We start from the raw sequence: 26,484 nt of genomic DNA, 5'->3' as shown, positions 1-26,484 counted from the left end.
GAAAATATAAAAATGGAAAGGTAAGGTAGGCTTGGTTTTCATAAATTTGGTGGAACAAAAGGACAAAAACGCAGGGAAGCATCCCACGGTGCCTTCCAACGGATTCATTAGCTGACGTGGGTATAAGGAATCAGAATCTTCCAATTGAAACAAAAGAAAAAAAGTGTATTTATTTTATTTGTCAAAGAAATACAAAAAGCAGTTAAACTCGGAGGAGGGAAAATATAGAGAAAACAAAGAGAGAAGCTCGCGCTAATTCCCTTCAATTCTTTTACATTTTCATGTATATTATATATATATATATATATATATTTAATTTTCCAAAAAATTCAAAGTTGTTAATGCCATTTGATCCGTTTCTGATCCTGAATTTTAAAGTTGAATCGAATCCTGTTGGGCAAAAATTTGGCCTTCTAATTGCCTACTTATTCAGGTAAAATATTTTTCATTTGTATGCTAGAATTTTGTTAAGGCTTAATCAATGATCTAATATTGTATGGTAATTGAGCGAAAAATAGAATGGAAAAAAAGAAAAAAAGAGAAGCAATTTTGGATGGTTGATTTCCAAATGATTCAAAATTTTTAGGGTTGAATTTGTTTCTTGTTTATTCATTTGGTTTGTTATCGTAATTGCTTCAAATGCAGCTAAGCCTGATGGAATAGGTGCTGTGGTGTGGAATATCGGGAAATTCTACAATTTAGTTTTGATATTATGTTATCGGAAACTCATAGCAATTTGAGATAGGACATTCTCATGCGGATACATTCATATCAGGCTTTCTCATAATGGAATAGTATGAAGTGCATTCTGGTAATAGATTTACGGAAAGGTTTTATATGGGGCGGATGCGGGGATTCTTCCATCATTTTCTAGAAGTTTGCTGTCGTTCTATGCAAGGGTTGGACTGGATATTGCTAGCTGAATGGCTGACTTCAACAGGCAGATTCTTTCCGATAGGGATTATGAGCAGGTATTCCTCCTTTTTTTTTTCGTTTCTCTATACTTGACTGTCATTCTGGTTTTTTTTTTAAATGAATCTATGTTACTGGCGCAATTTGTTCCGAGTAATGAACTTTTCTAGCTGTGACTGTTGCAAGGAAATTGAGTTAGATTATTCCAGCAGCATGCGATCTACAGCATTGACGGCATTGCCTTTCAATGTAGAATATTTTCTCTGCCAAGAATGAGTTTATACATGTCATAGGCTGAGTTACATGTCTTTATGTGACCTTCTTTACATGTCACTGTCTTCTTTTCTTTTAATTTAAGAAGGTTGTCTCTTCAGGCTACTTTGTTCCCTTTATTCAGTTTGATAAAAGTTGCACCCTTACGCATGCCTAAATGGTTCTATCAACCTCTCAGGATTCAAGATTATTGCTCCTTTCCTCAAATTTGTGTTTTTTTTTTTCTTTTTTCATTAGATTTTCTTTTCAAAAGGTAATTTGGTGCTGCAAATGGGTCAATGTCTTTAGGTCTTCCATTTTCCTCAAATATAAGTATATGTCTTACTTTTGCCTTTTTTTCGCAGGCCATAACAACCCTTAAGAAAGGGATGTATCTTCTGAAGTATGGACGACGGGGAAAGCCTAAATTTTGTCCATTCAGTCTTTCAAACGTATGTTGCCTTGAATCTGCCTCCGTATGAACTATTAGTACTTTTCTTTCTTTAAATGTTTTCCTCACCGAAATTGCATTAGATATCATGTTACCCTGAGAAGTCTTAATATTCCCTCTCTTACTTTATTTTAAAAAAGAATGTAATACATGTAAGCAATGAATTAGTGATCATCAAGCAGTAAAAAGATTGTCATCTAAACTGATGTAGCCTGCTTTGAAGTACCCTTCTATCAAAGGCTTTTATCATGGATTGTGATCAGTTCATCTCCAACCCAAAAATTTACACTCTCATTTTTCTTTTTAGTTTTACTTTAAGAGTTAAGCTCTTTTCAAAATGATAGGTCAAAAACAGCTTTTGGTCCTATCATGGCTGGATGTCATACGGGTGATCTAAGTATGGCTTTCTCCTTAGAATTCTCTGCTAAAGTGGCTGCTCTGGAGTCTGACCTGTGCACATCCGCATGAATTTGGTGCTCTTGTGCTTCGTTAAGCCTTAAACCGTCTACATCCATAAACATAACCTCTTTTGTGTACATATAAGAAAGGAAAAAAAAACCAAAAATATCTTTTTAAAAGGGGATCAAGGAAGATAGCTGCATCAGTTTTTTATGAAACAAGCTTAACCTGATTAATTGCCATATCTGGCAACATTCTAGTAGTGTACTCTTAATCCCTGGAGCCTCGGCAAGATATATGCTTTGTTCTGTGTCTCTCAATACTAACTTGTTATCATGTAAATATTATTTAAAATGCTTTCCCATTTCATGACACTTGTGAGTTGTCATGTTCAACCTTTTTATTAAGCTAATGTATTGTATTTCAGTTTGTATCATGAAAAATTTAAGGATTATTTAGAGAACTGACAAGGGGTTCAATTTTTGTTAAGTTCAAAGGTTGGCAGAGAATCTAACTTTGTGTGCAATTCATTTGTGTTCTAGTTGGGATGGCTTTTGCACTCGATAATGTGGAACTGGACTCTATTAGAAGTAATTGGAGCCAAAGACCTTTTAAATATTATCAAATTTTAAATATATCAGTTAAGCCAGATTGTAAGAATGTCCTTAAAAGAACATTAGAACAATAATTGATAGCAGTTTTTTTATTTCTCTATGGGGTTTTCCACCACCTTGTCTTTCTGTAAAGCATATATTGCTATGTGAATTGGACAAGCTGTGCAAAATCCAACAAACCTTGTGTACAAGATTACAAATTATTATGCATGATTCTGTTAGGGGTTATTATGGTGATTTAAGACATTTTTTCTACATGCCAGGATGAGAAATCGCTGATCTGGTACTCTGATAAAGAAAAGAAACAACTCGAACTAAGCCATGTTTCAAGGATTGTACCTGGACAGCGTACTGTAAGTTTGTACCACCCTTCACATAACATAGTAAAAGTTGCTGATATTGTCAGTATTTGCCTCCATTAATCAGGGTATGTGTGGGGCTGGATTCCCATATTCTGGTCATCTTACATATACACATAAGTTTAATTTATTGTAATGCATGCATTCTGGTATTGTGTGACATAAAACTTGGTTTTATCTAACTGCATGTAGAATACAGTGCATAAAAATATGCAAATCTCTTCTATTCCTAGATGGGTTTAATTAATGATCAGTTAATCAGCTTAATGGTACTCTAAGACAAATGTGCCAGTTTATAAGGGAATTAGTTATTTTCGTTCAGATTTTGGTGATTTTGTTTTGTATTGTGAGCTCTATGGAAGTTGAAGATACCATGTTTTGAATGCAAAAAATTAGGAATGACTACACACTGTTTTAATAAAAGATGAAGGCTGAAGCTGTATGCTAACTTTGTCTATCAACCATTCAAATCTCCTTTAATATTCAGCTTCATTTAGGTCTACATTCATCACCATTTAGGGGTTTGCTACACAGTCTGTATCCTTCAATAGTCAAAGTGGAAGTGGTTCATAAGGAGCTGAATGACAAAAGTTAATCTGTTGTTAGCCAACAAAAGATCAGATGCAACCATTAATTTGTGGCTTCAGCTTGATAAGGATTTATATTTCATGTCATGCATGTTTAAAGTAGACATCGGTCAGCATTGACCTAATCTTAACAGTGTTAATATATTTATGCACCAAAGAAAAAGGAGTTTTAGCATAGTCTTAATATCAAACCAACATTTATGGACAAACTAAGTTTGACAATTGAAGCTACTGACCGGAATTGGATTCTCAGCATTGACCTAATCTTGAAAGTGTTAATATATTTATGCACCAAAGAAAAAAAAGTTTTAGTATAGTCTTAATATCAAAGCAACATTTATGGACAAAACTAGGTTTGACAATTGAAGCTACTGCCTTTAGGAGCATCTAATCAATCTAACATTTTCTATTAAGTAATGTCTTCTGCTGTTGATCCATACTTTTTTGTAGTTGCTTCTAGTCATATGACCTGATTTTTACAGTGTTAATATGTATCCAAAAAAAAGTGTCAACATATTTTTTAATATCAAACCAACATTCTTGGACAAAACAAAGTTTGACAATTGAAGCTGCTGACAATTTAGGAGCTCCTAACCAATCCTATAATTTCTATGAACTGTTACAATATCAGAAAAATCTGAAACATGTGCCTGATCTTCCTGAAATGCATTTGTTAAGACTAGAGCAGGCTCAACTGGAGGCAAAAGTAACAAAAATTTTCTTGCGTGGTTTTGCAGGCAATATTCCAGCGTTACCCTCAGCCTGATAAAGAACATCAGTCATTTTCTCTTATTTACAGCAACAGATCCTTGGATTTGGTTTGTGTCCTCTCTTGCTTTTGACCTGGCAATAGCCTCCTTTTAAATTACATTGACCATGATTGCACTGTCTGTCAACTTTCAGTTTCAACTGTACTGCTTAATACATGCATTACAGACGTGCATCTTCATCCCATTCAACACAGTCCAGGATTAATATTAAACTAGTTTTGAACCTATGAATGTTCTCTTATTATTATTTTTATTACTATTATTGTTTTTGAGTGTTTGAAATTTGCAGTTTCAGTCCTGAGCAGTTTAATGTCGTTAGTGGCATTGAAGCAAGAGTCCTTATGTGTGTAGAAAAGTCTACCATTTTTGTATTTTGGTTCTCAGCCCTCTTTCCCTGAAGCAATCATTTGGATTTTGTATAAAGGAGAATTTAGTTTCTTGCTTTTATTCTTTTCCTTACCTTTTGTCTCAGCCCTCGTTCCCCAAGCAATGATCAGGATTGTGTAGAAAGGAGAATTTAGTTTGTTGCTTTTTATTCTTTTCCTTACCTTTTTTGCTCATAAGGAACAGAAGAAAAGTTTTGCTGTATTTTGCTGGTGGTTGGTGAATTTTTATACTTTGTTACTCTTAGATTTGTGAATGGTCATTAGTTCTTTTCCTTTTGCATTCTTTTTTATGGTTGGGAGAATATATGAAGAAACTTCTCATGTACATTGGTTTACAACTCACATTTTCCAATTTTTTCCTTTTAATATAACATAATATTTTGATTTTGAACATTGAGTTTATCATAACCTTGATCATAACACATAACAACTGCCTCTAATTACTGATACTGTTGATAGATATGCAAGGACAGGGATGAAGCTGAGATCTGGTTTACTGCTCTTAAAGTCTTAATTTGGGGAGGTGACAATCGCAGGCCAAAAAGTGATGCAATAAGTGATAATGCGTCATCAGAAAGTCCATGTACCTATACACAAAGAAATTGTCTATCAAATGTGTCATCTACAGGCTGTGACATCATCTCTAAGGTTTCCCTCTATGAATTGCGAGAAAATCCAATCATTTGCTATTTTCTTTTATTCTATCTTTTGATGTCTTGCTTATTATAGGATCCCAAAGATATCCAAACTGCTTCAGTCCCATATGAGAGCTCTCAACAGTGTAGGTTGGGAAAAGCTTTTTCTGAGGTTTTAACATACACTTCTATAACAAAGGCCTTGACTCATACTGACTCAGTTGCCAAGGATTTCAGTTCTTTATCACTGGGGGGGTTAGATAACCCACATGGATGCTCCTCTGTTATTGATTCATTTCGAAGTAGTTTATCCAGTGCAGTAAGTTCATCCAGCCGGGGAACTTCTTTTGAGGATTTTGATGCATTAGGCGATGTTTTTATCTGGGGAGAAGGAACTGGTAACGGACCGCTTGGTGGCAGTGTGCACAGAACTCAAACTAATTCTGTTACCAGAGTAGATTCACTTTCACCAAAGGCTCTCGAATCAAATGTACTCCTTGATGCTCACAATATCTCTTGTGGGAATAAGCATGCTGTTTTAGTCACAAGACAGGGGCGGATCTTTAGTTGGGGTGAGGGAAGTGGTGGCAGGCTTGGGCATGGAGTTGAAGCTGATGTTTCTCAACCAATGCTCATTGGTGCTCTCAGTTGGTCAACTATTGGATTAGTTGCCTGTGGGGAATTTCATACTTGTGCTGTAACACTTTCAGGGGACCTTTATACTTGGGGTGATGGTTCTTACAATCTTGGTCTATTAGGGCACGGTACTGAAGCAAGTAAGTGGACTCCTAAAAGGGTAAGCGGTGAGATGGAAGGTATGCATGTATCATATATCTCTTGTGGGGCTTGGCATACAGCTGCTGTTACATCAACAGGTAAATTATTTACATTTGGAGATGGTACTTTTGGAGCTCTAGGCCATGGGGACCGTAGTAGCACAAATATGCCTAGAGAAGTTGATGCTCTTAGGGGGCTACGAACATTGAGGGCATCTTGTGGAGTTTGGCACACCGCTGCCATTGTTGAAGTGCCTACTGAGACTTCTGGTGCGTTTTCATCTGGAAAGCTGTTCACATGGGGGGATGGGGAGAAAGGCCAGCTTGGACATGGTGACAAAGAACCCAGATTAGTTCCTTTTTTGGTAGCACTGTCAGACACTATAAGCTTTTCTCAAGTGGCTTGTGGCCACAGTATCACTGTTGCTCTAGCTGACACAGGGAAAGTGTATTCCATGGGGAGTGTTGGTCCTGGACAACTTGGGAGCTCTGGAAGTAGCAAGCTTCCAACTTGTGTCAAAGGAAATATCAAAAACAGCCGAATTGAAGAGATAGCATGTGGTTCTCATCATATTGTGGTCCGCAGTTCAGATGCTAAGGTTTACACCTGGGGAAAGGGTGCAAATGGTCAATTAGGTCATGGAGACAATGCAGACAGGAATGTTCCTACACTTGTTGATGCTTTGCAAAACAAACGAGTAAAGAGAGTGGTATGTGGCTCCAACTTTACTGCTGCAATTTGTCTCCATGACTGGGCACTAGGTGCTGATCATTTTAATTGTTTTGGTTGTCGGAATCCATTTAGTTTCATCAGAAAGCGTCATAACTGTTACAACTGCGGGCTAGTCTTTTGTAAAGCTTGCAGCTGTAAGAAATCTCTAAAAGCTGCTTTGGCTCCTAACATGAACAAGCCTTATCGGGTCTGTGATGATTGTTTTACCAAATTAAATAGGAAAAAGGAGTCTAGATCAACTCCTGAATTCGTTAAGAATTCAAGGGAAAGCTTAAATCAGAATAGCAATGAGTTACCAGAGAAAGATACTCTGAATTCAAAATCTCTTCGTAAGCTTGCCAGGCTTGCCTCCTTTGATTCATTCAGACAGACCAGGAGCCAAAATTCCAAACATGATAGGAGAGTATTAAATGAAAATTCTCAATGGGAATCAACCTCTTTATTTGGAAATTCTACGAGAATATCAGCTTCTTCTTCTGGTTCAAGAATGGTTTCTCGAGGTTCATCTCCTCCCTCAAGGAAGTCGAGTCCAGCTTATTATATTACAAGAACTTCAATTCATACTAATCTTACAAATCCAGAACTCCTTTTCAATGGCTCAAAGCACTCAGTTGAGAGCCTCACCCAAGAGATAGGTATATTAAGAGCACAGGTGAATATCCGTGGCTTCTCATGTATCAGCAATATGCTTTAGTAAATAGTGAAGAAAGAATAACGATACGAAATACATTCTTATTTGTTATGTTCGATAAATGATAACCAATGAATAAAGAAAAGTACCATGATAGCTTACAACATTTTATGTCACTCACTTGCATACCATGTGACTATCGATAACCAAAGCTGATATGGTGATTATGACTGCTTAGGCATGAAGAAATTTTGATTTACTTTTGTAGATGTGTACATGAATTTATTTTGCATTTATCAGTCTCTCACCTTTAGGGTTATCATTTCTATCTTTGGTTTTTTTTTATTCTATAATTTATTCCATAAAGTAATTTGTTGACAAATATTTTAAACATGCTCTCCTTTTCCCATTTCTGATACTTAACTTAGCAGGATAGAGGCTATTCTAAAGTCATTGTTGCTCCTGTACTTTTTAAACAACTTAAAATCTTCATCAGTTACTGAAAAGGATTATATTGTCAAAGAAGGGAAAAAAAATGAACCATGGTACTTTCATATTAATAATCAATAGACACCCTGCACTGGCTGCAGATGTTCCTATGAGCCAATAGTATGACTTGATTCATATGAGCCAAGAATTGTCACTAGTGCATGTCTTGCAATTTATGTCAAGACGCCCTTCCATTTTCCATGGCAGGAAACTATGCCATAGCTGCATTGAATTATGATGGTAATACGGCTTGCAGGTTGAGGATCTTACTGTCAAATCCCAAGTCCTAGAAGAAAAACTTGAAAGAACATCAAGGCAGTTGAAGGAGGCAGTGGGTACAGCACATGAGGAAGCTGAAAAGAACAAGGCTTCAAAGGAAGTAATCAGATCTCTAACAGTGCAGGTACAAAAAAAGAATCTGGGTTCTACCATTGCATGAGTTTAAACTGGAAGTAAGCTTATATTGTTATACCCATTCATGAATTTAATTGAACTTGTTCTTTAATATCATTTTGAAAGGCATAGTTTGTTCATGGTTGGGATTAGATATATGGAGGAAAGTATCTGGAGAAACAGTACCTGAAAGGATTACAAATTACAAGAACTCGTACAGGCTGTCTTAGTCTCTTAAATGTTCTTTCTGAACCATGCGTGGAAATTTACATGCACACACCATACTAGTCTTTGCTTGTAGAGATGTGGATTGCATGCTGCCTTTTCTAACCCTCAAACCAGAAGCTTTTATGGTAGTAAATACAGTTGGACACTTGACTCAATGCATTTATAACACTAAACATGCTTTCTTTGGGGAGGTTTCAATGAAAAAGCATATATGAGATGCACTAAGAATAGGAGGAGCAGGGAGACCTCCACATATGGTTCTTTGGACCTTGTAGACCTTGCACCTGTCACTTCTACCAATGAACTATTCTGCCTTGTATTTATGGGGTGACAGGGTGTTGCATTCCAATCTAGAAAAGTAATGACTATTATTTTGGAGAAAATGAAAAAAAAAATTACATTAATAATTTTATTGTTTGGTTTTTGAGCAAAAAAAAAATTATTGTCTGGTTACTCAAATATATGAACCCAGCCTCAAAACGGGGCAAACATGGAAATAGGTACTCAAAAAATGGTTGGCGAAATTTTGTTCTTCCTCAAAGAGAAGATATTTCTTTCAATTCATAAAACATACCTGATAAAAATAGATAAAATTTTAGAAAGGCACGTACAGACAGACCAAATATATTCCATTGTGAAAGTTTAGATGGCACTGATTTTTATCCTGTTTACTTTATTGAATGAGTGTGCATACAAACAGGTTTATCAACACATAAGCAGAGGTCTTGACTTCAACTATGCCAATCCAATGCATGTTGGTGATGGCAAGTCGGATATTATTTAATGATTCTTAAATGTCATCAAGGCCCGATTAGATTTTTAGTGTAAATGACTTGAGCTAAGAGGAGAATTATGAAATACAATCATTATGAGATGCTTTTATTTAATATTTTGGCATTATGTTTGTTCAGTACAACATAACAGATATTTATTAATGCTATCATTTGACAGTTGAAGAAAATGGCTGGAAGAGCACCTGACAATCAACTGCATCTTGGAACTGAATTTCACTCACTGAACTCACATTCTTGTTCAGAGTTGAAGATATCTCAGAGGCATGACTAGCCCAAATAGAACGAAAAGCCTTTTGACATGCCCAACGTCTTGAGTAAGGATCTAATGGCAAAGTAAACAGCACTGAGAGATACGATGGCAAATAGTGGATAGTATATTGCAAACAGGGCGCATATAAAAATGCTTCCCCTTACTCAGAAGTGAACTATATGAGACCTTCTCCACTCAGGTACAAGCATCGTCTTTTTATTTAAACCATTTTATTTGATATATGTCTGAACTGGAAAGGCTATGACTCACAAACTTGTCTTGCTTTAAGAATTCAAATATAGCATAAAACCTAGTTTTCTTTTCAAATACAAATACTTAAACATTCTTTTTCATTTTGAAAAGTTTTCAGTCTAAGCAGTAAAATTTAGCATTTTGAGGAAATTATTTATGTATTATTATGCATGGGCCTATATAAGGAAAAAAAACCCCACTACTTTTGCACCTGCACTAGATCTTTTGTCATATCCCTGTGACCTGTTGCATAAGCTTATGCTTACCAATGTGAACTTCAAATTTCTAGTATTACTTGGAAGTTAAACCGAGATGTGCTGAAAATATTTGTACCAATATTGGCTTGTCATCATGAGACAAGAATTCATCGGAGTGTAGTGGCACCATAATGATGATGTATCAATTATTCAGGCATCCCTTTTAACTATATTTTGCTGGTAACCCTAGGAATAGAATCAGATATTTCTCATAACAGGGATGTCATTGATAAAATCTAAAATTTGCTCTCATTGTAGAGTGAAGTCGTATCTGATAACGAGTTGGCCAGTTCTTATGGGTAACCTGTTTCACAATCACCAATTTCTGTTTGGATGAATGGTGTTCCTCAAGGCTTTTCTACAGTGAGAATCATAGGGAGAACAATCAAGGAAGGTATTTGAGCACTGCTTGTAAGGGAAGAATAAATTCTGTCTGCCAATGTCAATATAAAAGGAGGGATAGTAAGATTCCATTCTCCCACAATGTTCCACCTGAAAATGTATTGTAGTTTCTTCATTTGTTTTTGTGGGTTTGCGGTATTATACAAGTACAAGCCTTAAAGAAAGAATTGTCTTCATAAGATATAACACACGCAGGTAGGATGAGAATTCTAGAAACACAGACACAGTCAATAGGAAAGAAATTTGATATGTTTTCATTTTTCTGCTACAAGTCTTTTTGTGTTGGTGGGGGTATAGGTCGGGGGAGGGAGGTTAGCTCCTGGTAATGGTGCCAAAACACTTGGCGGTGGCAGAAGGGTGGTTGGAACTTGGTATTGTTTTAAGTCTGAGTTTAGAATTTCTGTGGCTGTCTCCTTGGGTTTATAGATGGAGTATGCATATATTTTTGACTTGAAAAGATTGATAAGTGGGCACAACGCAGCGGCAGTGAGAAAGCATGCAAATTATTTTCAGCCTTGTAGAGTTTAGCATACAAATCATGTTCTCGTAGAGTTTAGCAAATTATTTCTGTTTCCTGATAAACCAAAGAGAATTATTGGCCACACTTAGGACTTAGTTCGGCTTTAGTTGCAGATTCTGTAACAAGTATTATTTTGAGTAAAATTGTTTTAAAAGTAGTAGTCTAAATAAATTAAAATAGCTTTTAACAACTTTACTTTCAAATAAAAAAGGTTTTGTATTTTTTTTTCTTTTGCAAACTTAATGCAAAATTAACGTTAAAATTATTGGATACTATTTTAATTTATTTTTAATAAATAAAAATAATTAAAAAAATGAACAGATTAAATCATAAATTTAAGAAAAACAGGAATAAAATAAAATAATTTTGTATTAGTTAAAAATAATAATATAAAATTAAATGAATAGAAAATGATTAAACTAAACTAAAAAAAAAAAAGAAAAACAAAGATGAATGTGAAAAAAACTCAATTGTGTTCTAATTTTATGAATTATTGAAAGGTAAGATGAGAAGATAGAAAAATCTCATTAAATATTTGTAACTAACTGTATATTAATACTTTTGAAAGAACATTTGATTGGTAAGTGAAATAGATTTTGTGCATAAACAAAATTTTAGAACCTAGATTAATTGTTTGTAACCATTGTTTCTCAAAATGTCTCTACCTAAATCTCTTAATTACGACTACCATTTCAAATGAAAACATAGGTGTAAGTTTATTTTGAATTTTATATGATGTGTAATTAATCCATCTATCAACACAATTAAATGGATCCTTTTATTAGAACCTAGATTATTTTTACCACACAAAAGAAGATGATGATAGTTTGTCATTCACAGTTTCTATGCATGCACCTTTGATTTTGAGGTTGTTAACATTTTCCAACACAATGACAACTCCAGATACATATAACCAGAAATGGCAATTAATGTTGGATCAGTTAGCTCCTCCGTATCCACTAGGATCAGCATTAATCAGTCCAAAACGAAATAATTAATTAAAACTGAATGAATTTGATTAATTCCATTTAATTTTTCTTTTTTTTTCCCGATATTAATTAGTTAGGAGAGACGCTTTATTCAACTATTTCAGTTTACAATCTAATTGATAGAATAACTGACCATTAATAATATATTTTTTAAAATATATTATATGTATAAATATTATTAATAGTTTTAAAATACATGTTTAAACTAAAGGTATTTAATTTTTTTATTAGGGAAAAATAATAAAGAAACCTTATTACACCATTCTAAGTCATAATATGCTTAAACCGTCTGCATTTAAACAAGAGTAAATATTAATCGGAGGAGAATCGAAAATATGTAATCCCAAAGATAGGCTATCAAGATGTGTAGTCATCCAATGATTAGCTTTACGATGTACATGAGAAATTGAGCAATCTCAATCTTGTCGAAGCGACTCTTTTATAGCTCTCAACAACTAGGCATTCGGATCCAACAAGGAAACTTGACTAGAAACTCTTTGTAATGCTACCAGTGAGTCAGTCTTCACTTGGATTTTCCTAAAACCCCTGGTCCATGGGCGGACTTATGCTAAGGTTAGTGGCGTCAGATGACACCATTCATTTACCAAATTTTTTTACTTTATACACTACTTATCTAGAGTTTTATATAGTTAATGATACTAATAAATCCACTAATTTTTTTTTTTGTAATTTTGTAGAGAGTGGGGTAAAAGACTTCAAGTGTAAATTTATCAAAAAGTAATTTATATATTAATATTTAAAGATTACATTCTTTCTATAATTTAAGATTTTATTAAAAAAGTGAAAACCTAAACTACTCTCTCTCTAAAAATTCAAGTCATATTCTTGAGACTCGTAATGACAGTGATTCCAAATATAGATACCACATTTGTGTTTCGAGGAAGGTCAAGATGTAAAGTTTCATAAGTATCAAATTTTCATCATTATCATTTTGATATAACAAAGGAAGTTTTAAATTTGCAACTTGAGAAGCTTAATAATTGTTTCATTGAATTGGACATAAAGCTACTTCATTGTATTCTGTGCTTACATATTTACAATTCATTTTTTACCTTCAACAAAGAAAGATTGATTCGTATGGCTCAATTGTATCCTTTTGATTTTTCAGCAGTCGATTTAGTAGCACTTGAAAATCAACTTGAAAACTACATTGCATCATGTGTTTGGATAGGGAGTTTTTTGAAGTCAATGGAATTGGTGAGACGGTCGAGACAAATAGAAATACTTTGTATCTTTTGGTTTATTTACCGGTAAAACTTGCATTAATCTTATCAGTTATAACAATGTTAATTGAAAAAACTTTGTTAACAATGAAATTTGTAAAGCACAGACTACGCAATTGAATGAGTGATGAATGAATGAGTGATTGTTTAGTGACGTATATTGAAAAAGATGTATTTGATAGTGTTTCTATGATGTTATTATACATCGTTTTCAAAATATGAAAATTCGTTGTGGATAATTATAATTATTTTAGATATTTTTACATTGAAGTATTAAATGAATATAATAAATTTATATTTTTTTAATTTAATGTTAAAACATCTAGTTTATGAATTTTAGCATATTTATATATTTTTAATTATTATTATTATTATTATTTTAATTATGACATCATTAAAAAAAAATTTAGATCCGCCCTGGTCCAACATAGTTTCAAACAATGGTATACGCCCCATAACTCAGCTGTCAAGGAAAAAGAAAAAGGCAGTGCCCATTTTATGACTGAAACTCACAATCCAATTTCCATAGTCATCACTAATCACACCACCAATGCCTCCATTCCTAGTTACCTTTTCGTGCTGCCATCAACATTCAGTTTGACGTAACCCTTCTTAGGCTTCTCCCAGGCTATCAGAAATTTCTGCTTAATTCGATGATTTTCTCTGCCCAGTATATCCCATGCCTCCTTCGCTTTAGTTCAAATCTATTGCTGCAATTTTAGAGGCCAAGGGAAAGAGTCATCAAATAGCTCCATGGAATATTATGAAAGGACATTTTATTCGCTATATATATATTTTCAGCACCCACTGTTTCAGATCTTCATCGAAGAAATCATCTGTATATTATTAATCTGGGAGGATTTGAAGCCACAAATTCCTTGACTTGTTGCAATCCCTCATGGTATGCACTAAAGGCTCAACTGTAGCATCACAACGAGGACATGACACAGACGGTCTGATTCAAAAATCACTTCGATGTAGATAACGCCTCATACAAGAAGTGCCAAATAAATAATACCAACCTCTCCGGAACTGGTTAAACCCCAAACTTGTTTCCAATGACTTGCTTTAAGAAAAGAATTTTCCAATTGTACCTCATAAGCCATGTATCCAACCAAGATTTTGTGGTATGTCCATTGCTCACATGCATTCCCTCCCACTCCCTTGGAGAGTGCATCCTGACTTTTCAAAATACTTGTCTGCACATGTGAATCTGATGATTTTGCCCTAGCAAACATAAAATCTTGAGATCTGAGGTCATTTTTTTTCAACAGTTGCGTTCACAAACAATACTTACGTTTCCATAAGTTCGACCCAATTTTTGTAAGCAAGGCCAAATAAAATTTTCTAGGGTCTCGGATTTGTAAACCGCCTCCATCCTCTGGTGAACAAATTCTTTCCCAGTTCAAAGCATGAATCTTTCGTGAACCTCCTACATGGCCCCAAATAAAACTCCTGTTTAAACAATGGATCTCCTTGATAACATTTTAAGGAGGAAAGTTGTTTGCATTGGATACGTCGCCGTTGTGCTAGTCACTGATTGCACTAATGATATCCTCCCTGCCACTGATAAGTATTTATTGCTCCAGCTTTCCATTCTCAGCTTGACCTCATTAATCAGTTCTGAATAGGTGGTTTGAGTTATCCTTTCATTTGTCGTTGGGGCTCCATGATACTTTCCGAAGTCTTTTGTCAAGGTGGTCTTGGCTATGCTACTTAGATTTTTAGCCTTTACAGGGGATACTTTTGAAGAAACAAATAACCTCCACTTGGAAAAAGACCAACCTTTTGACCTGAAACCAAGTAGAATCTGTCAAGGGTCTTCATCATAACTTGAACTTGTTTTGTCGAAGCCACTCGAAATAACACTAAATCGTCAGCATAACAAACATGAGCTAAGAAAGGGCCATTCCTTGTCAAAAGTAGTGGCCTCCAATTTCCCAACCATACCTTATTGTCAATCAATTGAGACAATTTTTCTAGGCAAAGAACAAACAGATAAGGAGATAATGGGTCTCCTTGTCTAATTCCCCTTGTGCGAGAAAAAGTATTCGTACGAGTCCCATTCCAAATGATAGAAAAGGTTGGAGTTCTCACCATAAACGTAATCAAATTAACCTAGGCAGAAGGAATTCCGACCTCTGCCAACACATCTTACAAGAAACTCCATTTCACACAATCATACGTTTTTTCTAAGTCGATTTTGATGGCAAGGGCCCCCTCTCTTCTCTTCATATTCCTCATGGTATGAATCGCCTCTTCGACAGTAATGATGATAATATCCGTTGCTTGCCTACTCGGAATGAAATTGCATAGAGTCTTCTCAGTCAATTCTTTTAAAAAATAGTCTCAAACGGTCTATAAGAACTTTGCTAATCAACTTCAATGAGACAGAACACAAACTAATTGGACGAAATTGTGAATTTTTTTTCAGGTCCTTCAATATTTGGTATTAGAGTGATCAAAGTATGATTCAATTCTACCGGGGAATAACCCATGTTATATACTTCTTGCACAAACCTTACAACGTCCGAACCTATGCTCATCCAATTTCTTTGGAAGAATCCTGCTGGGAACCCATCAAACCCAGGGCTTTTATTAGGATTCATGCTAATAAAGCATCCTTCACTTCTTGGTATTAGCCATCTCCTCCACCGCATCTGCATTTATTATCCATTGATCATTCCTTGGCAAAGACTCCACAATGCCATTATCTGCATATAATTGTTCATAGAACTGAATCACCATTCTCTCCAATTGGGTTTGATCATTGCACTAGGACCCATCATCTCTTTTAAGTGCAGAGATCTTTTTCGTCCTTTCTCTCCCTTTAACTAAAATTTTGTATTACCATCCTCGTTTTTTAGCCAATCCATTATGATCTTTTGCCGCACATCAAATCTTCTTTTTTTTTTCAAAAAAGTTCAGAAGTCCATTAGAAATAGAGGGAACAATTGTTCCACCTCTGAAAGGAGCTTCAGATTTTGTCCTGTTAGACTTCCACTCAAGTACAACAACCAAAATCTACTCAAAAATCATAACACTTTCCCCATATACATTTTAGCACTCATCAATCCCCTAATTACCTAAGTCAAAAACCCAGAAGCCTCAGAACACACGAGGCCATGGCCAAAAGAACAAAAAACAGAGGGTTAATATCATCCCAGCTATACATTAATCACAACCCTTCCCTGTACGTCCCATATCCAAAATGACAAGAACATCACATGCACAACTATCCGGAATCATTCACAGCCATAAGCATATTGAAGTAATACCTGGTTGCACACTGTAACATGCTTTTCACCAGCCTTCCCAGCATCCCTACACTGAGGACGTAGCCACACACGCAAGGGGCAATTGCTTACTCGAAAGCACTAACAAGATCTCCTCGTCTTTGGACACCTTCTTTAGCTAAGTTGTCAGCCAGCTAGTTGTTCTACCTACATACATGCTTGATCTCCCACCTTTTTATCTCCTTCTTCAGTCTTTCGATGTGAAGTACCCACTTCCTTATCCTCCATGAGGCGTCGCTCGGTTTGCTTGTCCATTTAGCCGCATTTCTTGAGTCGCTCTCAACAATTAGCTTGTGAGAATGGCTCCATTTGGAAGCAGCAAAAAGAAAGAATGCTTCTCTAGTAGCTTTAGTTTCTGCCACACTTGAATCCTTCACCCTGATAGCTTTGGAAAAGAAAATTTTTATTAGGCCATTCTCATACCTCATAACACCCCCTATACTAACCTTTTCAGGGCACACTTGAGCTTGAATTTCATTATCTTGCTTGGTGGTTTCCTCCACTGTTCTTCCCTTTTACATTTTTTTCAACCCTCTCAGAACCGTATCCATGGTAGGAAATCCATATGTATCCAGCATTGCCCCATAATCTGAGGGCCAATTTGCTTTCGCCCGTATACCAACTCGGAGCTTATTCATTTCAAAGACCTGTTCAGCATTCCACACCACTCCGCGAAATACCGTCTCGTTCCTAACCACATCAAATCTTCTTGATACAAGACCAAATTAAATTCCTCCACCTCAGGAAAGAGTCAAACCGCCACTTATTCAAAGCTGCAGCAAGCAAGATTACTCAACGTGGCAGTAATATTTGTTCCTTCTAGGCTTCAGTTGTCTTTAATAAACTCTGCAAAGTCTAGGTGCGCTATCCATGCTTCCTCAAATCGAAATTACAATCAGGTTGCATTTTTGGGGCTACTTGTTGACAACGAACAAACAAGGGTTGATGGTCTGAATGCATGCGAGGTAAGTTGACAACTTTAAGGCTGCATTTACTAAAGCTCTATCCAACCTTACCCCTTGTGTAAGTCAAACCCTCTCGTTTATTGCACCAAGTATATTTTGGACCAGAAGCGCCCAAATCAAACAGATTACAATAGACCCATCACATTGATCGAAATCGAACAGTTTCAGTTATTCTCTTTTTTTGTATGATTCGTTCAAATGTTTATCGTTACAATCAACAATTGTTGCCATTCATCCATCACTCCATCGACAGCCAAAATTGCAGCCCCAACATTAATTATTAATAATAACAAAAAAAGGGTACAGATGCATTTTGTAGCAGAGGAAATGTTAACAAGGATTAAATAACTATCAAGTCAGATGGATTATACATATAAAAGCTAACAAGGAGCACGAAAGCCTCCAAACAGCTGTTTTCTTACCACTATTCACTAGTAAGTTATTCATAATCATCCAGCACATATGAGACAGCAGAAATTGCTACGTTCTTTTGTCTTAGGGTACACTTTCACAGTTCCCTTGTCTAGCATTTCATAATCAACACAAGGACTATTGCGGTTTCTTCACTTCCAACACCTCCTTTTGTTAGTCAAAGCTCATTTGTCCTTTCACTCTTCTGTTTCACCCGATTCAGCAGATCGGCTAATATACTCCTGAGCTTCTTCAAGTGCAGATTCTTTTGCATCCGCAGCATACAGTATTTTCTTTATTGCTACCGCCATCTGCAATTTTTCAATAAGCTTGCAAATCAGAAAAATGGGTTTAAAGGAAATACTTTGACCCACTCACTACAACTTCACTTCGATTATCATGACAAACAATATACATCATATCCATGACACAAAACACAAGACTATAATAAAAACAATTATGCTGTATTTCTGACTTTTACCTCAACATCCTTCCACATCATCATACTGAGAGAGGATGCCTACTTGGATGAGTAATAAGGAAAATGTAAATATTGAAAATCAAAACAGCGCCCAAAGTCCCATAAAATATCAATAACAGAGCAACTCCTAACATCACAGGGTGCAAAGGGTTGACATAGTTGGCCAGCGTATAAACTATACTATGGATTGTCAAACATCATATTAATACATTAAAATATATGAAACTGCCGACGGCCTTGTAGAATAATAGCACCTCTCTTCTTGTCCAGGGTTTGAACACAAGCAACTAGAGCTAGGCAAAAATCCACCACTGGGTAACTCAGCCAACGGACATGCTATGTGAGCTTAAGATGGTAGTGGTAAAAGCATCCATAATGAATACACAGGTATGCATGCATGTATGTGCATGGTTCAGAAAATGTGAAGAAGGGCTTAAAAGGAACTGTTACCGGGAGATTCTCGACTTCAGGAGTCTGACAAAGTATCTCAATATCACGTAATTTAGCAAAGTAAAAATCTCTTTCCTTCTCCAAAAGGTCAACAGAGAGCTTAAGATCAGCAATCTGTACAAGAGAAACATGCAGGCATTAAATCTCAGCACATGACAAAATTACAACAGAATATCATTTCCTTGTTCACTCAGTGAATTACTCAACTTTCCTAACAGCAACATGCATACATGACCTAAGAGAAGAGGGGAAAAGCATCCAAGAGATTAAAAAATGTTTATAACAATAGCTCAGAGTCAACCCATGGCAAATTTACTGAGTGCAATGCACCTAATCACCAAGCGATTATGAAAGGGGGGAACAAACCAAAATTTGAGTCAGAGAGCCATCATAAGCACAAAAAGCATGGGATGTCAAGCTTAAACGTTAAGAAAATTAAACAAATGACAAAAGAACCTAAAGTAGAGCTTAAATGCTATTACCTCCTTGGACAAAGCCGGGACGTCCCCTGAAGTTGCTGCTACACCTGTCTTCCCTTGCTTGGAAACTAACACAATAAGAAGCAAACAACCATTAGGAGAGTCAGTGGTAAGCATGAACAATCATGAGTAGAATGCACAAAAAATGCAAAAGAAATTGCATTGCACAAGCAGACCAGAGTTTTTATTAATGCCGGCTATATCTCCAGAAGCAGAGTTATGGAGATTGTTTGCTTGCAAAGATTTTGAGCTCTTATGAGAACCCTTTGAGTTCCGCTCCTTTCCACCTTTAACTCTTCGTTCAACAGGATTATAATTCCTAGGAGAACACAAGAAAATGTGATATCACAAAAGAGATGAAACAATTCACCTATAACATACTAATATGTTAAGTTCTAGAGGAGGGGTAGGAGATGTATATAATGACAGGAAAAATAGCTTACTCGTTCATAATTCCACCATTCACAGAATCACAATACCGTTTCAACCATTGTAAGAACTCCAAATTGTCCAAAGGTCTGCCTTTAACAAGCCTATTGACTTCAATATGCTGCATATGACAAAATTATAGGTGACTCATTTGAAATAACTTTTATCTACATAATGGAATAAAACTACCAAATGAGTATTACTTTATGTTCAAGTTTAAGATTCAGAAAAACCACTGACAAACTAATTTATAGACCTATTCATGTGCTGGCATATACTCAATTGCTCATGGCAGGGAACAACACAGGGACTGAGATCAAATCTTAATTCATTTGAAGTTTAACCTTCACTTCCTAGAAAAGCACCTAAACATATGGCACAATCCATTGTTATGCCAATAAGCAAGTGAGGCCAAAAGCAAAGTGCTGGTTCTCATTAAAAATCCCCCCTATGGCATCATACCTCTTGCTCTACTTTCTATTAGCATTCAGCCACAATTGCATTTTGGCCTACGAACCAAAAGAACTGCAACTCACATGTGAGCTTATCAGATGAAATGTCATTGAATTTTCTAAATGCCATTAATTAACTCAACTTTATGCTTGCTTTATTAGGTTTTCAATGACACATATACAACCACATGGGATGAAGCATCCACATGGTTTTTCTTCTTTTATTCTTTTAAAATGTGTGCAGTAAATGAAGGGATGAAAACTCATACGTTAGACACTGGAAAAGAAAATGTACTGTAAATAGAGAGGAAATTACCTTTTCAATTTTCAACTTGTTGAATACTTCTTGCAGAACCTTGTAATTTTGAATCATATCATATTCTGTCTTTGCATCAAAATTCACCTGCATTTTAATTAAAATCAGGAAAATCATTTCATGACGAAAACTGATTGAGCAAAAGACACAAGGAAGATGAAATGAAGACAAGTCGGCTAATTCAAACCTTGTGCATTGGGACAACTCCAGGATAGGTCATATCTATCATCTGACACTGCACAGCACCAGATGCAGCCTGGCAACAAGTAGTTAAAGTGAAGAAAAATAATGATCATCAATATTTTAGAGAATAAACTTAAAAGCATAGTGCAATTATATCAGCGAATGACAATGACTGCACCAGTGTTAAACCAGCCATTTTTCAGTTGAGAAAAAATTGGAAACAAAGGAATAAAGCTGAAGCAAAAGTCCTCACATGAATATTACACATCTCCAATAGAATATATGAAAGCCAAACAACCATAGACTACTTCACTAAACCAACCAATCTCCTAGGGCCATTATTGCGGATGAAAAACTGCAAACGCTTTTGAGTCCCAAGAGTGGCCACATTAAAGTTTAAAAAATACTAGGATAGCACAATGTCACAATCAAAACCTTACCAGGGACAAGGAGGCTGAGCACAACGGATTGAAATATTAAAAATATGCAAATTATCACCCCCTTTTGGTCCTAATTTGTATTCCATGTGCACCCCATGTTACCCTTATTATGATCCCATCCAGCAGGACAGAGTAAATCTTTCACAATAGACATAGCAAAACGGTTCTCTCCCCTCAAAATTACCCTTATCTACAATAGCGAGCCTAGGAAGAATGTCTCTGAAAATAAATCAGTGGAATCACTGGGTAACACATTAAGTGTCCATCCATATTGATGGATAATGTCTCAAATCACATGAAGAAATGGGATGCATTATATAGGAACAAAAGAATCAACAATGAAGTTGAAAAATGAAATTATTAAAATACAAACAGTAACATTTATCTGTCAATGGCAAAAAATTACTTCTTCAATGCGAGAGAGATTAAGCTGAAGCCTGTTGTTGATCCACGTTAAAATCTCATTCCTTCCAACAAAGTAGGCACTGTCCATCATTCCTATATTGGATGCCATTTTTTTTTCTTTTCTTCTTCGTTTTTCTTTATTTTTATGATTATGCTTCTCAAATACAAAAATATCTCTGTAATAACAAACAAAGAAGCGAAGAAACCCAAAAGGGGAGGAGAGAAAGAGAGGATGAATGTGGGTATTAGGAGGAAAGATTAAGGCGTAATCCAGGGAAGGGTTTTCGAAAATGACTTTCAATTTTGGATTTTGAATTTATTATATCTTTAGAACTGAAAAAACTGAATGGAATGGATGGCTGAATTCTGAGGAAGAAAAGGAAACCGAGAGAATGAGGGCTGGCCGTCTGGCTGGCACCGACCCTTATACTGTTGTAATTTTTTTCTCTTTTTATCAATAATCTAATTTACAAATTAATTCAGTTTTAATAATAACATAATCCTTGACTTTTCTTTGGTTTTTTTCCCTCGACTTTTTCCTCTTTCTTTCTTTCTTTCTTTTATTTTTTTGTTTTTAATATTTTAGGGAAAAAAATGAAATATAAGCATGCATTTTGAAATAAAACATATAAAATCATATGTTTATTTTGAAAAAAAATAAAAATATTTAAAATTTAAAATTTGAATAACAGATCAAATAGTTTTATGATGATAATTTTATTTGATTTTTCAATTTATAAAATAATGCTTTTAATTCAAATTTTTTAAATTTATACTTTACATAAAAATTATTCGAGACGAATGTTCGGTTGACAACTGTTCGGGATATTAGATTTATTGTTCTTTTGTCTCTTGTTTGTTACATTAATATTAAATAAGAAGAAAAAAGTAAATTAAAATTTCAAATTTCAAATATTGAAGAAAAAAAATAAGATGTTTATGAGATTTTCATTTTTATTTTCTCAAAAAAACGTAATTTTCTTGTATTGTAGCAATGCTAGGAGTGGTGAAGAAGTGGGAGCAAAGAGAGTTGTGATGAGTAGGAGTGTCTTTTGTTGGGATGTATTGATTGATTGGCTACCATTACTTCGCATTTCAAAACACATTAGATTGATTAGATAGAGAGGGATGAGACCAAAGACCTTGGTGGTTTGGTGGCCCAACCTTGCCCCAACCTTCTTCGTATGTTCAATCATGCCCTTTTCTAATCAAAAGATTCCACCACCATTATCCCTTCTAATTAACAGTTTCTTACTATGAGTGTTCATTAAATAAATAACTCAAACATTTTATGTATTTAACAGTCCTTTTTAATTTTTTTTTAATTTTGTATGGTGAAAACTTAAAAATATTAAATGGTTGATATTCGTAATCCTGTTGTTGCAAAGATAAGTTATGAACGGTAAAAAAAACAGTTTTGGATTCGGAATTAAAAGGATTTTATTAATATAATTTTTTATTATTTTTTTACTAACGTAATATAGATTTTAACTTTACAAAAGTTTGGAAAACTTCTATCAATTTTTGTGGTATTTGAGCTTAACCAATGTAATAAATTAAGGTTGTATCAGATTAAGATAAAGATTTTAGATTGAAATTGTGATACCAAAAAAAGCCTTCATAGACCTATTTGTATTTGGTCCTTTTGATTTATTTGAATTGAGAAAGGAGGAAAGAGAGAAAGAGTGGTTAAGATGTGTTATATTTATTCCAAATGTTAAGTACGCATGAGGCAAGCACATCAATCATAATTTTATAACACATAATATAATTTAAAAAATCAATATAATTACAATTTTAGACAGCCATTAAATTTTTATTTCCATGTTAAATTGGTAATGTGATTACAAATCTACAGAGAATGAGTTGTATAGTATAGTGTAATAACTTATAATGAGTTGTATATTATAATGTAATAACTAATTGGTATAGTTGATCAATAATCACTCTAGAAAAGGGTTGTCCAAAACACAAGCCGGCAGTTTAATTGATTTGTAAACAAACATCCCTATTTATATAATTATGTGTTCTCAACAAATTAAACAAATATTAAAATTTGTAGTTTGTATCATATTTGTTCAAAATGTTTTGTTTAAAGTTATATTTTATGTGAATGCATTCTTAACATTATTTTTTTGAAGAGTCATTCTTAAAATTATTTATTTAACAAACAAAAGTCTCAGTCCCAAGCATGTGTGTTACCAAATTGACTCATATTTGTTTTAAGCAAGTAGATTTAATTAGGATGGATATAATATTAAACTAAATTCAACTCAATTTGAGAAGATATTCAATCTCATCTTGATTCAACATACACACACACAACATATAAATACAAATATAAGGAGAGATGAAGTTATATTGGTGTACTTATAACTATTGGAATGTTTTTCAAAATAAAAGTGAAAGAAAGTAATAAAAGATTAATTGATTAAATTTCATAAGTCAATTGATTAAGTTGAAAATTATGAAGGATAGTCCACTAAAACTTTGTCTTAGTCGACCAAGCGATGAAAAGCCAAATTTGAAAAACTCCAAGACCAAGTTAGTTAGTCGATTAAAGATTTTGAAAGTCGATTAACAACAAATCTCAAAATATGTGTTATTCGATTAACAAGACAACGTTAATTAATGTCTGTTTGGCTTGATTTTTTTAGTTTATTTATTTTTTAAAAGTAAAAATTAGGTCAAATAAGATTTTGTAATAAGCTCTTAAAAAAGTATTTTTTAAGAACAAAATCTTAAAAAAAGAGGCTTCAAGAAAAGCTCCAAGAGGAGCTTTTTTTTTTAATTAAGAAAACAAGCCAACTTCTCAAGATTTTTATTCTTTTTCGAAAAAAATCTTCTCTAAAAAAATACCCCCCTCCTTCTCTCCTCATCGATCTCCTTCTCCTTTTCCTTTCTTTACAAATCATCCTTCTAGGATTGTTTTTTTTTTTTTGTTCTTACAAAGATTAAAAGAAAAGAAGAGCTAAAATTCAAAATTGCATTTAAGTATTATTTTTTCTTTTTTTGTTTTATTTTTTTATTTTTTTTGGAGACTTTGAAAACTCTCTTTATTATTTAATATTTCTCAGTTTATTGGTTGATATAATAATTATATGATGTTTATTTGTTCTTAACTTCTTTCAGCTATATATAATATTTGCTGATTATAATTAAAATGGTTAACCAAATAGGTAAATAGTTGTTGAAATAAATTAGATGAAAATTGAGAAGTCAATATTTATGTTCGTTTATGGTAACTCAATTCTGGGAAAAATTTTCTTTTAGGCATAACAATAGGCTACACTACAAGAAAATTGAAATATGCCCCTATGAGAAACTTAGACCCTTATTTGTTCCACACCCCCTATTCAAAGGATGGTCCTTCATGTCAAACCTTTCCTTTTTGTTTTCTTTGCTTCACCATTGATTTTTCTGCAAGCAAAGCTTGCAAGTTGTTGAAAGATGGCAGAAACAAAAGAAAAAACATTAATATAAACATATAATGTTCAAGACTAAAATCTATGATTATGAGTTATGTTGTGAAATGGGATTTTGGCGTTTGGCGATTCAAATTTCTAAGCATGGGCAGTTGCATGTGGTTAAGTTAAGGTGTTAGTGATCATGCTTGGGATTCCAAGACTAATTGTGAAGTTAGCAACGTGCTTTTGCCTTCAAAATATGTTGTCCGAAGGGGGCCTCGAGATTAGAATGGTGCAAAGTCTTCTAACAGTTTAGGTAGTAACCTAGGTTTGAATGATGATGCTTACTATTTTTTCCCTTTTAGCCCTTTGGTTTTATCCTTTGTAGCTATTTTAGCAATTTAGACTTATTCCGCCATATTCAAACTTGAAATTTGCATAATGGATTATTGTATGACATAGGCCTTATTGGCTTGAACTAATTATAAGCTTTCTCCAAGATCTTCTCTTGTTAACTGAAAATCCTAGTTCAAGCTAGACAGCTAAAACAAGGGGCCAATTTAAGTAAGAGAAAGGGAAGAAAACCAAAGCCAAGTCTGTCACACTCACATCAATAAAAGAAACCACTCAATTCAAACAAAGAGGATACAACCCAAAAATAAAAAACCCCATGTGATGGCATTATTATAAATATCCAAAAACTCTAAGTTCTCTTACAATTATTTCCAATAGTAAAAATTGTAGACACAACACCCCAAAAAAAAGAACTACTTTTTTTTAGCAGAACTTCCACTATTGGAGTTTACTGAGGAAGTAGAATCACCTGTAAGGATGTAAACATAGATAACAATTCTGTTGATGAATGATTCAAGTTAAATTTTGTTTGAGATTGCATCATAAATTTGGGTGCCTTTTTGTTTGAGTGATGACACAAGATTTATTGATTTATATGTCTTGTTGTAGTTTATGGCTAGCCAAGAAAGGCCTCCACCTAATTTTGAAAATTCAGATAAACCAAAACATAATGTAAAGTGGGATTTGGTCACTACCAAAATCTTACTTCAAGTTTGTACGGATGATATTCGCAAGTGTTAAAAATCGGGAATTTCATTCAGAATTAAAAGATGGGAAGTTGTAATAGAGGAATTTAATATTCGTGCTAATAAAAACTATACCCAAACGTAATTGAAAAATAGAATGAATAGTTTAAGGAATAAATGGACTTTTTTCAAACAATTGAAGGGTAAAGAAATAGGTTTGGTTAAGAACCATGATACGAGAACCATCGAAGCTGAAACAACATGGTAGGAAGCCAAAATAAAAGTAAGTATTTTAAATTTTACATGTTTCATCTAATGTAAATTATTTTACATATGCTTGTCGTTTAAAAGTTTTTTCATCTTTGATGTTTGTGTAGGCCAATTCAAAATATGCCAAATTTCGGTAT

The 26,484-nt window shown here is 34.4% G+C and overlaps 2 protein-coding genes across 6 annotated transcripts; one reads left to right on the top strand and one right to left on the bottom strand.

Moving 5' to 3' along the window:
- LOC18604653 lies at nt 317–10,751 on the top strand. Of its 5 annotated transcripts, none has more exons than XR_001927287.1 (10): nt 317–433; nt 646–971; nt 1,530–1,616; nt 2,892–2,981; nt 4,312–4,392; nt 5,190–5,378; nt 5,460–7,526; nt 8,251–8,397; nt 9,652–9,858; nt 10,427–10,751. XR_001927287.1 is itself a non-coding variant. In XM_018118507.1 (9 exons), the coding sequence occupies exons 2-9, from the start codon at nt 924–926 to the stop codon at nt 9,678–9,680; spliced, it is 2,823 nt and encodes a 940-aa protein (XP_017973996.1). In that variant the 5' UTR covers nt 317–433; nt 646–923; the 3' UTR covers nt 9,681–9,986. The 5 variants fall into 5 exon arrangements, 2 of the variants coding, with proteins under 2 accessions (XP_017973996.1, XP_017973998.1); XR_001927286.1 differs by having other exon boundaries at nt 9,567–9,858; nt 10,434–10,751; XR_001927285.1 differs by having other exon boundaries at nt 9,567–9,858.
- LOC18604651 (microtubule-associated protein RP/EB family member 1A) lies at nt 17,869–22,089 on the bottom strand. Its single transcript, XM_007037234.2, has 8 exons — nt 21,632–22,089; nt 20,790–20,858; nt 20,603–20,689; nt 19,849–19,955; nt 19,582–19,724; nt 19,409–19,473; nt 18,927–19,040; nt 17,869–18,306 (listed from the first exon to the last, which is right to left on the bottom strand). Exons 1-8 carry the CDS (start codon nt 21,737–21,739, stop codon nt 18,193–18,195), a joined length of 807 nt encoding a protein of 268 aa, XP_007037296.2. The 5' UTR covers nt 21,740–22,089; the 3' UTR covers nt 17,869–18,192.

This window comes from Theobroma cacao, chromosome 3 (genome assembly GCF_000208745.1).
Source record: "Theobroma cacao cultivar B97-61/B2 chromosome 3, Criollo_cocoa_genome_V2, whole genome shotgun sequence".
Classification (NCBI taxonomy): Eukaryota; Viridiplantae; Streptophyta; class Magnoliopsida; order Malvales; family Malvaceae; genus Theobroma; species Theobroma cacao.
The sequence above is the reverse complement of the archived record's forward strand: the minus strand, read 5'-3'. Positions and strand labels throughout refer to the sequence as shown.